Here is a 12,331-nt window from a genome sequence, read left to right as displayed (position 1 = left end):
TAGTTTTGTAGAAATCTGCTCAAGAAAATTGTCTTTTTTGACATCTACTTGCTATAGTGTAATGTGCATTATCTAAAATCTACCTAAAACAAAAGTTTGGGTTTTGGATTACGCTCAAGAAGCTCAAATGTACGAAAACGCAACCCAACTCCAGCAGTAGTAGTTGTGCTTTCCATTCATGACTGTTTTCATGAGGGCTGGCAGGTCGTGTCCTCCCACATAACACCAAAGGTGACCTTGCCGAAAGCCCCCACAGGAGCAACATACCAGCAGCACATCGTATTCCCACACAGCAACATTCAGCTTCAAAGCACGGGAGGGTTCATCATCGCAGTGCAGGACAGCACACTGCAACACAGTGTTGAGATATGTGTCTGATTGAATAATGGATGGAGGCGGCCACCAAGTGAAGCTGGCTGCGTCACTTGTGCAGCTGTGGGAGGAGGGAGGGGCGGGTGGTGTTTCTTCGACGATGCAGCAGGCGGAGAGAGGACAGAGGAGAGATAAACCTGCCTGCGGACGAACAGAGGGATAATAATCATGGCAGCCTACTGGAAGCAGCTCCTTTTTCAGATCCTCCTGCTTCTCGTCTCCTGCAGACACATCAATACAAGTAAATGAGTGTTTCATGTTGGCTGCATGCTGTTGTGTGAGAACCTTCCCCAGGAAATGGTCTGTAACCTTGTGGGCAGTAAGAGAACATGTCATTGCATTGCTCCACCATCATGTGCTACTGTATCTACATTTTAAATTGTAAGTTGCAAACAGTCAATGTTCATTTTTTATTATTATTGTTTTATGTAGTATTTTTGATGACATTATCAAGGGACACCAATAACAATTACGTACTAAAATATTTTTAAAGAATTGTATAAAGAATAATTTTAAAGAAGACTTTATAAAGCTGTGGCAAATTTATATAAAGATTATTTGTTCTTCTTGTGACTTTAATGATACGCCTGCAAATTGAAAGAGGAAAACGTTTTGGATTTTATTTTGTCTATTTTTACATTTGTTCCTGCCGTTTTGTGTTCTGTTTAGCATATATATATATATATATATATATATATATATATATATATATATATATATATATATATATATATATGGTATAAACCTTCATCATTACCATAACTTTGGGCTGCACCTCTTTGTATGAAAAATGCAATGTTGAGATTTTTAACGTGTATCAGGAACACAGAAAAACCATTACAACCAACTAGTGAGTGCAACCTAACAAACAACTAGTGCAACCTAACAAACAACTAGTGCAACCTAACAAACAATTCAATTCAGTTTATTTTGTATAGCCCAAAATCACAAAAACAAGATTTGCCTCGACGAGCTTTACAATCTGTACACAACGTCCCTGTCCCAGGACCTCACATTGGCTCAGGAAGAACTCCCCTAAATAAAGACAGCAAAACCCTTTTACAGGGGAAAAAGGGAAGAAACCTGAGGGAGAGCAACAGAGGAGGATCCCTCCCCCCGGATGGACAGAAGCAAGAGATGTCATGGGACCAGAATGAGCAACATAACAGAGCTACAGCACATCACATGAATATGAATCCATTGAGGCGAGGAAGCACAGAGGCTCCCGGAAAGGAGTAGAGTTAATGTGCATTGAAAGACATTAATTTATCCAGAAGGAGAGAAAAAGAAGGGGAAAGGAGAAGAGAGAGGAGAGAAAGAAGGAGAGGAGCCACCCAAGTTATCACTTGCTTTTCATAAACTGTAGCCCACTTACTGTGAATACTATCAGCTGGTGATACATTTTTAGTTGGAGTGTGTTAACTATTTGTATGCCTGCCAGAAACACCTGGTCCAACACCTGCACCGCTGGTCCCCATCAGTTCTCTGCCAACAGATGAAAGGAGCGTTTCTTTTAAAGGTAACCGTTTTCAAATTGCAGTATTATGGCAGAGAGTGTTTGATCCGGTCGTGAGGTTGATTCTGATTTTCCCATCGTGTCCGTGCTTCACGCAGGTGCAAGTCAAACGGAGAAAGTTGAACTGTGGAATCCGGTCAATCTGGCACTGCAGTGTATCTGGACAGGTAATGAGAACAAACCACCAAACATAACTGGGTTCTGGAGGAAAGATGGGAATGAGGTTGAGAACAGCCGTGTCGCAGTGCAGATGGAGGACGGTCAGTACAAACTCAAGCAAGTGTGAGTACACGTGTTCATTATTCCATCCATCAGCTTATAAAAATGCAGGCAAATACCCTGATCCACTGTGTGCTGAGTCTTCTGATCATTGTTATTCATGCATGTGTGCGTCGCGATGTACAAAAAACACTTAACAATATGCATCTATTATTATATTTTGTACAACTTGAATCTATGTTTTAATGCTGGATGTCTCAAAACTGCCTTTTATCAGTTTGCAGCCCAAATCTTTGACTTTATTTAATTTACAGGAATATAAAGCACAATATCTTCTGACTTTTTAAAAATAACATTACCACTAAAATGAACAAAATATGCTTTTGTATCTGTGTTTTCTGCTTTACAGGTTCAGCATCGTCAGTGAAGAAAGCCTCGGAAGTTACTCATGCGAGTTTGGAAGTGAAGCAAAAATAGAGTTTGTTTTGGCTGGTACAGAAAACATCCTTTCTTGAGTAAACATGTATATATATATATATATATATATATATATATATATATATATATATATATATATATATATATATATATATATATATATATTCTGTTACATTTTCCAGCCAGCATTTGTATTGTTATCAGCTCAAGTCTCTTTCATAATGAACATCAATATTTACACAGAGTAAGTGAGGTTGAAGGGCACACGATTAAGGATAAACAATGATCCCTTTTCTCACAATCTTTTTCCTTGTTGTCCTTTAGCTCCACAGATCGGTGAGGTGCGGGATAAACCGATAGTCAGCTATGTGGGAGACTCTGTGGTGATCGCATGTAAAATGGAGGAATCCAAACCGAAACCCAACACCTGGAACTGGTACAAAGCCAATGGCACCGACAAGGTAGGTGAGCAGCTCTGAGCCTTCATGTCTCTTTGTGTTGAATAAACGAAATCACCTGTGCAGGTGTGTCTAAATGTAATAAATGTATTGATAACATTCTTCACCTAATTAAAACAAGTTTTGTGTATTTTTTCCAGTGAAAGATTGTGAATCTGAATAATAAATGCAAGAACACATTCATGACCTCTGACCCCTCTCATTTTTGATGTTTGCTGCAGGAGCAGATCTTGGCGGCTGCAGAGCCGCTTCGCTACGAGATCAGAAATGAAGAGAGGAAGACCAAGCTTATGGTGCAGAACCTGACGGAGGCTGACGGAGGCCTGTACTACTGTGGAGCGGTGTACGCCATCAGCACCACCATGAGCCACGTGCAGCTGAAGGTCAGATGGAGAAAGTTACAAAGTACATTCACTCAATTACTGTGATTAAGTACAATTTTGTACCTTGTGTATCTAGTTTAGGTTGATTTGTACTTTCACTTCTTTCATAGCGCTAGACACTTGAAACTTCTCAGATGATTTTATTTTAACAAACTAAAGGAATAAATATATCCAATAGTTTACAAAAAGTATAGAGAAGAATCCTAAAAATGAATACACATGTAATGCAAACTTAGTTTTTTCTTCTCTTCTACCTCTTTTTTTTAATGATTGTGACCAGGACCCACGTTTGGGAATTACCCGACTAAAGTACACACTTGTGTTTAAAGCAGTTGAAACTAATGTCACCTCAATCAGCTACAACAATAAAATGCTCCTTATGCATCAGTGTTAACCATCTAATAATGTACAATGGAAGTATTACTTCATATGTAGAAGGTACATTTCTGCTCACAATACTCCTTTATAGTTTTGCATGCAGGACTTCCATTTGCAACGGAGTATTTTTACATTGTTGTGCAGTGTCACTTTTTCTCGAGTAAAAAATCTGAACACGTCTTTTGGCACTGCTGAAGGTCATCAACTTCCAGGCGCCTCTGAAGCCCTTCATTGCCATCGTGATCGAGGTGGTCGTCCTGGTCGCCGCCATTCTGCTCTACGAGAGAAGTCAGTCCAAGAAAAAGTCCACCGCAGGTAGTCAGACCGTACTCTGATACTTTCATGTGTTCTGTGTGTACCGCATCTTGTGTTTTAACATGAAAATATCTGCCTTATTCTTCTCAGGAAATGGGACCACTGACCAAATGAATACAACGTGAGTACTATGGGAACGATGCTGATCTCTCTAAAGAAGTTTAATGTATGTATTTGTAGTTTTTAATGGTGTACGTGTATTATTCCCTCATCAGGACTCAGGCGGAAAATAACGGACCGGAGGAAAGTTCTTCAATGAGACAGCGAAAGATTTAAAAATACCAAATCTTCTTCAAAACTGTGACGACATCTCAATTATCATCAGATATTCAATTGGAGCTTGAAATCCACATCAGCTGCTATTCTATACGTGGTCACAAAAACAAAGTGCAATAACCATCACCTGATAATCGGCGGTGCTGTCACAGTAAGTAGTCGAGTACAGAATGTACCTTTTTATCTTGAACCCCACATGCACCCACATCCTGTGGAAGAACCGAAACTCATCACACCTCTTTCAAAAAGGAAGTGCATTTCTTGCTTTGTAGGAACGACTTAACACTCAACTTCTCTTTACTTCTATTATTCACGTGTTATGGTCTGTGAGCAGTGCCTTACATCGTGAAAAAAGAAAAAGCACCCAAGTAACCATTCATACTGTGCTTGCTAGGATTTGTTAGTTTACCCTTTGTGTTGTGTGCCTAACATTTCATCATATATGCAGATGCTTGTGAGTTTGAGTTATGTCCGAAGATTGCCAGAAAGGTCATAGTCCACTCTAATCCTGACTTCTGCTTGTAGTTGTCATCCTGCTCCTGTCACTTTGTGTAAACATGCAAATAAAAAATACACAAGTCACTGCCTCAAATAACTATCACAGCCTTTGTGTTCGGCGACATGGAGACAGAGCTCACTTAAAGGGAACGCCACCAATTTTACACATGGAAGTCTGTTGAGAAATACGGAAGAGAGCAAGTTGTAAAAACCCTTTGATGGCTCCAGATGGACGAGGAGGAAGAACACGTGGAATAGAAAGACATCTCTGGTTCTGCTGCACCAACTTGGATCCTTTTTTCTCAAGTCCAATGTTACAGGAGTGCAATGCTAAGTCAGTGAAGTACTCGTTTGAAGGAAAGTGTGAGTAAGAGTGCACAGATGTCATATTAATGTTAGACACTCAATTTGAAAATCGTGATTTTATTTGCGCATAAATAGGCTACAGTCTGCACATTGTAATACTAATTCTTCAGTTTTCATGAGCCTGCTTGACATTTACGTTTCTGCTGTTTTGAACATTACATTTTTTACAATCTGACAAACTTCCTCAAGTCCGCCACGTTGGGTTCTTTGAAAGCTCCTACGGCTGGTTCATGAGGAACTGAACCAGGAGCTTGATGACGTCATCGTTCAGACCGACCACCTCTCCGTCTTGCACGCTCTCGTACAGTCGCAGGCTCTCGGTGCCCCACAGCAGGTTCTTCCTGGGGTTGTTGGCGTCCGTCTCCACAGAGAGGGCCACTGTGTTGAGCTGGTAGCAGAAGAAGGAGAAGAAATGTCCGTCTGTGATCACAGCCTGCGACACGAAAGGCCTGGTGACGTCCTCGTGGTTCCAGAAACCTACAGAAGGGGAGAGGGACGTGAGCCCACCAGCTGTCCACTTTATTTAAATGGTATGAGAAGCTGTGTGCGTCTCCTTCCTGTGTTGATAACTCACCCTGGTACATGGCCTGAGCTCCTGTCCAGGCGAACAAGCTGGCGAGTGCATTGGCCCTGAGGAAGACCTCCACCTGATCAGACAGCTGCTGCCGAGCCATCCGGTCTCTGTGGTACCTGTCGGGCACCAGGTGGAACTGAGTGTGACCGTAGCATGCCGGGTCTGGGAGCTTGGCACCTGTAGGTGAGACCAGGAGGACAGGGCTGATGTAAAGCGAGAACAGCTGAGAGAGGAGGGATTCAGGAAAAATAAAACAACATGCTTCAAATCTTTTCCCCAGTTTAACATGACCATTGTTTAAAAAATATTGCTCAATCTCTGATTGATACTAAATCAGGAAATCTGTAAACAACGTAGATGGACTATGTTTACCAGAAAAGCCAGAGATCCAACACTGTTTTGATTAAAAGAGAATCAAACTAAAGCTAAAAATTTGAAACATGATGCACATTCTTTTATGCTGTTTTTATTGACTAAATAATAAACTGATTAACCAAGCACACAGCAGAAAGTTTTTTTGATAATGAAAATGAATGTTAGTTGTAGCTCAATAAATGATTTATTACTGCTGCTGCATACAAAGAAATGGGTTAATGATCAATGGAAACAGGATAGCACTTAACTTGGTATACACCTGAAAGACCCAGGCTACTTATTGTTATTACAATTTATTAGATCAGTATAAATGGTCAGAGCAAAACACCAAACCAATGTTTGTTTTGTGCCATGGTTTCCCCAAAAACAACAAAAAACAACAGTCTCAAAGAATCACAGAAAATTACAGCAGATTAGACGCGACTGAACAGCTGCATGTTGGCGGCATCTGGTGGCAGCGAGACGTAACTGAAACATCTTAAATGCAGCCAGACTTCAACATGCACAATGTATGTTGTTTTGGCTACTTCAAAACCCCCAAAGTCAGTATGAAGTAAGACCCATGTTATTATTATATTGTGTTACCTGTGAAGATGTGGTTGTCATACTGCCTTCTGAACATAGGCATCAGGTTGGGAGCATACGTGACCTCTGGAACTTCGGCTGCATAAGAAGCCTCCAGCGGGGCAAACTAAGAGAAATTAAAACAACAAAAAGTGAACAATCGAATGAATGTTTGATATTAAACGACAACTGTTAATTAGTCAGTCAGTCAGTGAATGACATCCACCTGTTGCAGTTGTTGAGTTATCCTGATCTGACATTGCGGCTGGTCATCGATCTGGAACCTGATTGGCTCTTGCCGGCCACGTTGGTGCCCCTTTGGGATGATTCTTTGTCCTCTCCTCCAATAAAAGTTGACCTTAGGCGCAATATCTGATGGAGAAACACAAAATATAACTTGCAGAAGTCAAGTAGTCATTGAATGAATGCACAGTAATACTGCTATTGTGATCTAAAACTAGATATAATGGACTTTGGTTTAGGAATCTTGATAATTAACTTTTGGGAGAGTTGTTTGAGTATTAAAAACACTGACTGTTTGGTCAGAGTTGTATTGTTGCCAACGATTTTTTTAGTCATTTCTTTGTTTAAATCATACATTTGGTGCAGCAGCAAATGTTTTAAATGTTAACGTGACAAATGACTTAACTTAGTATTTGATCAGCAAGGTCATGTACCTTTTTTATTGAAAGACACTGTGGGTTAATGTGTTCTCCAAACTAATTGCAATCAAGTCACATTATTATTGCAGATGTGTTGAACCAAAACTATCAATAACCTGCTCTGTTTGATCAGTAAAAATAAGGAAAACACGTATTTACTTGTCCATATAATAAACTAACCTACCACATGTACAATGTTATTACAAATGTAGATTTAAAGAGGCACAAAGACCTTGACTTCATGGTTACATTGTGCCAAAGTTGGAGGACATGCAGCTTCATGCTACACAGCTTGACTGGTCTCAGATCAGTGATTCATACCCAGACTGGAGAGGCGGAACAGCGGGTTGTATTTGGCCAAACTGTGGTTGAGTCCGGTTACCAGGCTTCTCAGAAAAGGTCCGACCATCTGCTCCTGCTCTCTGTACAGGAAAGGTTTGCGTTTCGTCGTGTGCCAGTGCTCCTGTAAAATCACTCGAGAGACCAAGGAGCGGATGTCCGCGAACGCATCGCGGTCATCCCCCAGGACCGTGGTTTGATCTGCGGCCGGCGGAGCGCTCTCCCCCGCCTCGGTCTTCCTCTCCGGGGTGAACTTCTCCGGCAGGCCCGGGATGTATGCGGTCTTGGTGAAGTGCTGGTACCACCTGTCTGCGTTCCGTGCGAAGGTCTGAGGGTAAACCACGAATTTCCTCCGATGGATGCGAGTGATGAGGGACAGCTTCCCCTCCACGGGAGAGTCGCATATCTTCTTCACCTGCTCCTCGACCTGCCGCGAACGGGCAGACTTGCTTTTGGCCGTGAGGGAGGGAACGACGGGGGGATACGCGGGTTTCTTCGCCGCAGCCTCCGTGTGGGCGAGCCTTTGGTTTCTAAGCGGAGGCAGTTTTTTAGGGAACAGCAAGGACAGCCGTGTGCGGGCCGCCATGTTTCTTGGGTGACTTCGAATTTGTTCTTCCGTTGAGCTCTGAGTCTCCCACGTGATCGCCCCCTGCTGGACGGAAAGGCCTGGTACAGCAACACATGTGTATCAGTGGCTTATCCCCAAACCAGTGGCAAGAGATTGCACGAGCGCCACACACATGCATCGTAGAGCATATTTTCTTTTGGAAAGACATGTTTTTCTTCTTCATGATTTGAATGATGTTGTCCAATGTGCAGTCTCAGTGTCTCTTACAGAAAATCAGCAACAATTCTTTAAAGTAGACTCCTTCCACTTACATGTCAAATGTCAGTCTATCACAACTTGTAAAATGACAGGTGATTTTCAGGTGATGTATTCACCAGGCCCAGGCATTTCCAAGAAACTATTGATGATGACAAGCCACAGTTTTATTTCTTGCTGACACCTCCAGACTTTTCTCCCCCTTAAAGCTACTGTTAAAACCTGAAGAAGAAGAAGAAGAAGAAGAAGAAACTTTCTTTTTAATATTTGTTGTATTGTTTGTTTCGTTGAATTTGTATTCATGTATTTACTGAATAATTATTTAATTGAATTTTAAATAATGTAAGCGCTAGACGTCCTGATCTCCACTCCATGCCAGCTGGTGGCGGTAATGCACCAATTCCTTGTTTGCCAACCGCCAATAAACCTCAAAGAAGAAGAAAAAGTAAACATTACAAGGGAGTACGTGAAGGCAACATCGGCGTAAAATACCGAGCTTTAAAAGCTGCCTTTTTGGACTACAGTATTGTGTCGAAAAACTAGTTAACCCTGCAATATTTACGTCTGAAATATTACATTAGCTGGTTCGCTAGTTATGTATTTTCGGCAGATTTTGCGGACGCAGTTAATCGGGACCAGAGCGGCTCACCTCAAGCGGTTGCAGTGTGTTTGTCGAGCCGAGGTATCTTAACATGTACCGTCCCTTTCTCGTAAACGTTTTATTTTCCTCAACGGCAGCGGAGCATGTTGGCACCACCTGCCCCACTAGCCCCGGGGGTGGCTGTGGGAGCACGTGAAGCACACCCACCGAGGGGTTTGGTTCACACGTTGTTTGGGTGCAAAAGAAAGCAGTTTTTCCAGCTCAAAGCTTTTATGTTTGCCTCTTTGTGTGGTGTGTGTGTGTGTGTGTGTGTGTCGCACCCGCAGAGACCGCTGTGCACCAAAGGTGACGAGGTGAGGTTGGCAGAGGAGGCCAGCAGGAAGTATGGCTCCCCAGCTCCAACCATCTTCTCCAAAGTGATTGACAAAAGCATCTCTGCAGACATCATTTATGAGGATGAGAAGGTAAACAGTCAGCCGCCTGAACACGTGACGTCTCATTGATCCTGTTACACTTTGAGGCCAGAGATCATTCAGCTTATGATTGTTGAGAGAAAGTTCATATACTTTGTTTTTGTGTGTTTTATCAGTGTTTGGCATTCAGGGATATCAGCCCACAGGCACCTGTTCACTTCCTGGTTATTCCAAGGGTCCCTATTCCCAGAATAAGTGAGGCCAGAGATGATGATGCAGAGGTAAATCTCAACATCCATGTTCTCATACTCGCTGATCCTCTCCAGGGTTGTGAGGTGATGAGATATCTTTCCATCCATCTGCTGCTAAACATCCTCATCTGCGCTCTGCACAAATTCTTGCACCAAACTCATGAAAAGCATCTCTGCAAAGTAGGAACTTACTTACTTTATTTCAGAGTTCATAGATTCCCCTATTAAGCACACTGTCAGCTACACTATTCTTATATATTGCATTAAGCTTCCCTTAATTCAAACTAAGGGGCCTTGCCCCAAAGTATTTAGAATACAGCCCAGAACCACAAGTAGACAAACGGGTGCGACAGGTTTATAAAAATACTTTAGGCCATTTAGTGATGCAGTACTTTTTTTTTATGTTTAACTCACATCTTATTCAAACAAGTGAAATTATGGCCAATGTCAAAAATATTGTAATAAAGTTTAGCAACACAATTTTATTAAAATCAATTTAATTAAAATCAAATTCATCATGCCTAAAAAAAAAAAAAAAAGATTTGACACAGAATGTTCACCCTGACCAGTCACACTCAAATTGTTCATCTTTTTAAACCAACTATCATTGACCGACATGGATATGTGCATTGAAAATCCCGTCTTCAGCTCTTGTTTCTTTCAACTTTCAGCTCTTGGGACATTTATTGGTTGTTGCCAAAACAGTGGCAAAGCAAGAATCTCTCGATGAAGGATACAGAGTGGGTACGTTACAGAAATGGGTTTATAGTTGTACACAGTATGTAGAAATACAGGCATGTTTCTATAAATGCACATTTAATTCTGGGTCTCTTTCTGTGCTCTGCAGTGATCAACGACGGAAAGCACGGTGCTCAGTCAGTGTACCATCTTCACATCCACGTCCTGGGAGGCAGACAGATGGCGTGGCCACCAGGATAAGGGTTTCATGGGTCTCTGGTCTTTTCAAGCTATTTTCAAGTGTTTAATTCCTGTGAGCGCATCCTCGTTCCATCATTCTGTACAACAACTAACTTCACCAGGCAAAAACATGACATGCTAAGATGTTGATTTTGACAAATGCAAAGATGAAAGGTAAAAATGTATCCGGGATGCGGCTGCAAATAAAGATGGTGTTTCTAATATGGAAAGATGAAAACTCAACTCAGTTCTTTAATCTGACGTCTCATATCTGCAATAAAAGTATGCGACAACCATCAAACTGAAATGTCTATAATGAAATATAAACTAATAAACTTATTTCAGGAGCATCCAATTGTAATAAACAACTTAAAGATCCATTACTTGTTGTAGTTCATTTAATTATGGCCAACTCTGTATTCCTCTCATATAAACTGGATGTTTGAATTACTCTGCCTGCAAATTGTACCGGAGGGGGAGGGCGGTCCTTTTATCTTCCACCCAGGATTATGCTGGAATGTTGAGTTTAATCCTATCCATGTATTATACGTATAGGTACATGCATATCTACATAGGTCTGTCTGAGTCATGATAGCAATGTCTATGTGGTGTAACTGATTAATTCAAGCTTTAATTGGTCAGGTTTTAGTCAGTAATTTATATCAAACTATTTGATTTAACTTTGCAGCTGAGAAATCAGAGTTCAAATACGGAAGAATTCAAACAATTGTGTCAGTAACCTCTCAACTAACCTCCACAGATTGCATGTGCCCACATATTAGCAGTGAGGGTCAGAGTCTGGACAGATGTGGCGTCACTGGGTGGTATGATTAGTAACATCAGTGTCTTTCAAGGTGTATGTGAGGTAGTTGAACTCTCGTATGTATTTACTTTTTAACCCAGACTATCAGACAGAAGGGCTCTGTTAATGACACGTAACAAGATCTTTGGAAATTTGAAGTAGAAATCATTGACTTTTCTTTCTTGATGTGTCTATCAGGTAGAAAACGTTAGTTACACAAGTTTTGTTGAATAACTTTTTATGGTTCAAAGTCTCATTTCTCCTAACGAACCTTAAATAACTTTAAGTTTATAGTTAACAGTTCTAGTTTTATCATTACCCTTGACAGGTCTGGTCATACATGTATGATAATGACGTGTCTTCATGACTAGATTAGAGATGATATAAGTCTAAATACCCCCCTAAAGCACACACACAAACCCACAAGTAGTTGTCTGCTAGTATCAGTAATGTAAATAAAGCAGGTTTCTACCAGTAACAGGATGTTTGTGTGTCCAGGTCTTCTTCAGCTCCAGGAGCAGTAACCTTTTGTCAAGCTTTTTGCTCTTCAACTGGTCGACTCAGTTATTCAGAGGATTGCGAAATTCTTTGAAGCTTTGGACGTGAGGTGTGGGTGCAGGAGAAGTTGGTATGCAGTAAAGCAAGTTTTCTGTGTGCTGAGACTTTCAGGGAGCAACTGTTGAGCGCCTGCGGCGTGCACATGTCGATCCGGGTCAGTCCTGCACCTGACAAAAAACTGACAATCAGGTCTGTCCCAGGAGAAGGTAGGAAACGTTTTGATTTTGAGATG

General features: G+C 41.4%; 3 protein-coding genes across 3 annotated transcripts; 2 read left to right on the top strand and 1 right to left on the bottom strand.

Moving 5' to 3' along the window:
* The first annotated feature begins 472 nt into the window (after nt 1–472).
* On the top strand, nt 473–4,950 carry emb (embigin). Its single transcript, XM_068566257.1, is given in 10 exon segments — nt 473–515; nt 518–613; nt 1,814–1,891; nt 1,987–2,170; nt 2,517–2,599; nt 2,870–3,006; nt 3,225–3,386; nt 3,962–4,079; nt 4,170–4,200; nt 4,295–4,950. Coding segments are annotated over 10 exon segments (993 nt in total). The 3' UTR covers nt 4,356–4,950.
* Nucleotides 4,951–5,260: 310 nt separating this feature from the next.
* mrps30 (mitochondrial ribosomal protein S30) lies at nt 5,261–8,355 on the bottom strand. Its single transcript, XM_068605425.1, has 5 exons — nt 7,716–8,355; nt 6,959–7,104; nt 6,754–6,859; nt 5,794–5,970; nt 5,261–5,696 (listed from the first exon to the last, which is right to left on the bottom strand). Exons 1-5 carry the CDS (start codon nt 8,317–8,319, stop codon nt 5,437–5,439), a joined length of 1,293 nt encoding a protein of 430 aa, XP_068461526.1. The 5' UTR covers nt 8,320–8,355; the 3' UTR covers nt 5,261–5,436.
* Nucleotides 8,356–9,008: 653 nt separating this feature from the next.
* Nucleotides 9,009–11,082, top strand: hint2 (histidine triad nucleotide binding protein 2). Its single transcript, XM_068566358.1, has 5 exons — nt 9,009–9,238; nt 9,484–9,621; nt 9,747–9,851; nt 10,493–10,565; nt 10,669–11,082. Exons 1-5 carry the CDS (start codon nt 9,152–9,154, stop codon nt 10,758–10,760), a joined length of 495 nt encoding a protein of 164 aa, XP_068422459.1. The 5' UTR covers nt 9,009–9,151; the 3' UTR covers nt 10,761–11,082.
* Nucleotides 11,083–12,331: the final 1,249 nt, after the last annotated feature.

This window comes from Clinocottus analis, unplaced genomic scaffold, assembly GCF_023055335.1.
Source record: "Clinocottus analis isolate CAN_PGR_092001 unplaced genomic scaffold, fCliAna1.0.p SCAF_7, whole genome shotgun sequence".
Taxonomy (NCBI): Eukaryota; Metazoa; Chordata; class Actinopteri; order Perciformes; family Cottidae; genus Clinocottus; species Clinocottus analis.
This window is presented reverse-complemented; position numbering and strand designations above follow the sequence as displayed.

Coding starts and splice junctions, on each gene's coding strand:
- mrps30 (XM_068605425.1), bottom strand. CDS start 8,319: ATGGCGGCCCGCACACGGCTGTCCTTGCTGTTCCCTAAAAAACTGCCT. Junction 7,105..7,715: donor GTTCCGCCTCTCCAGTCTGG/GTATGAATCACT, acceptor TTTCTCCATCAG/ATATTGCGCCTAAGGTCAAC. Junction 5,697..5,793: donor AGCTCAGGCCATGTACCAGG/GTGAGTTATCAA, acceptor CCCCTTCTGTAG/GTTTCTGGAACCACGAGGAC.
- hint2 (XM_068566358.1), top strand. CDS start 9,152: ATGTATTTTCGGCAGATTTTGCGGACGCAGTTAATCGGGACCAGAGCG. Junction 9,239..9,483: donor AGTGTGTTTGTCGAGCCGAG/GTATCTTAACAT, acceptor TCGCACCCGCAG/AGACCGCTGTGCACCAAAGG. Junction 9,852..10,492: donor CCAGAGATGATGATGCAGAG/GTAAATCTCAAC, acceptor TTCAACTTTCAG/CTCTTGGGACATTTATTGGT.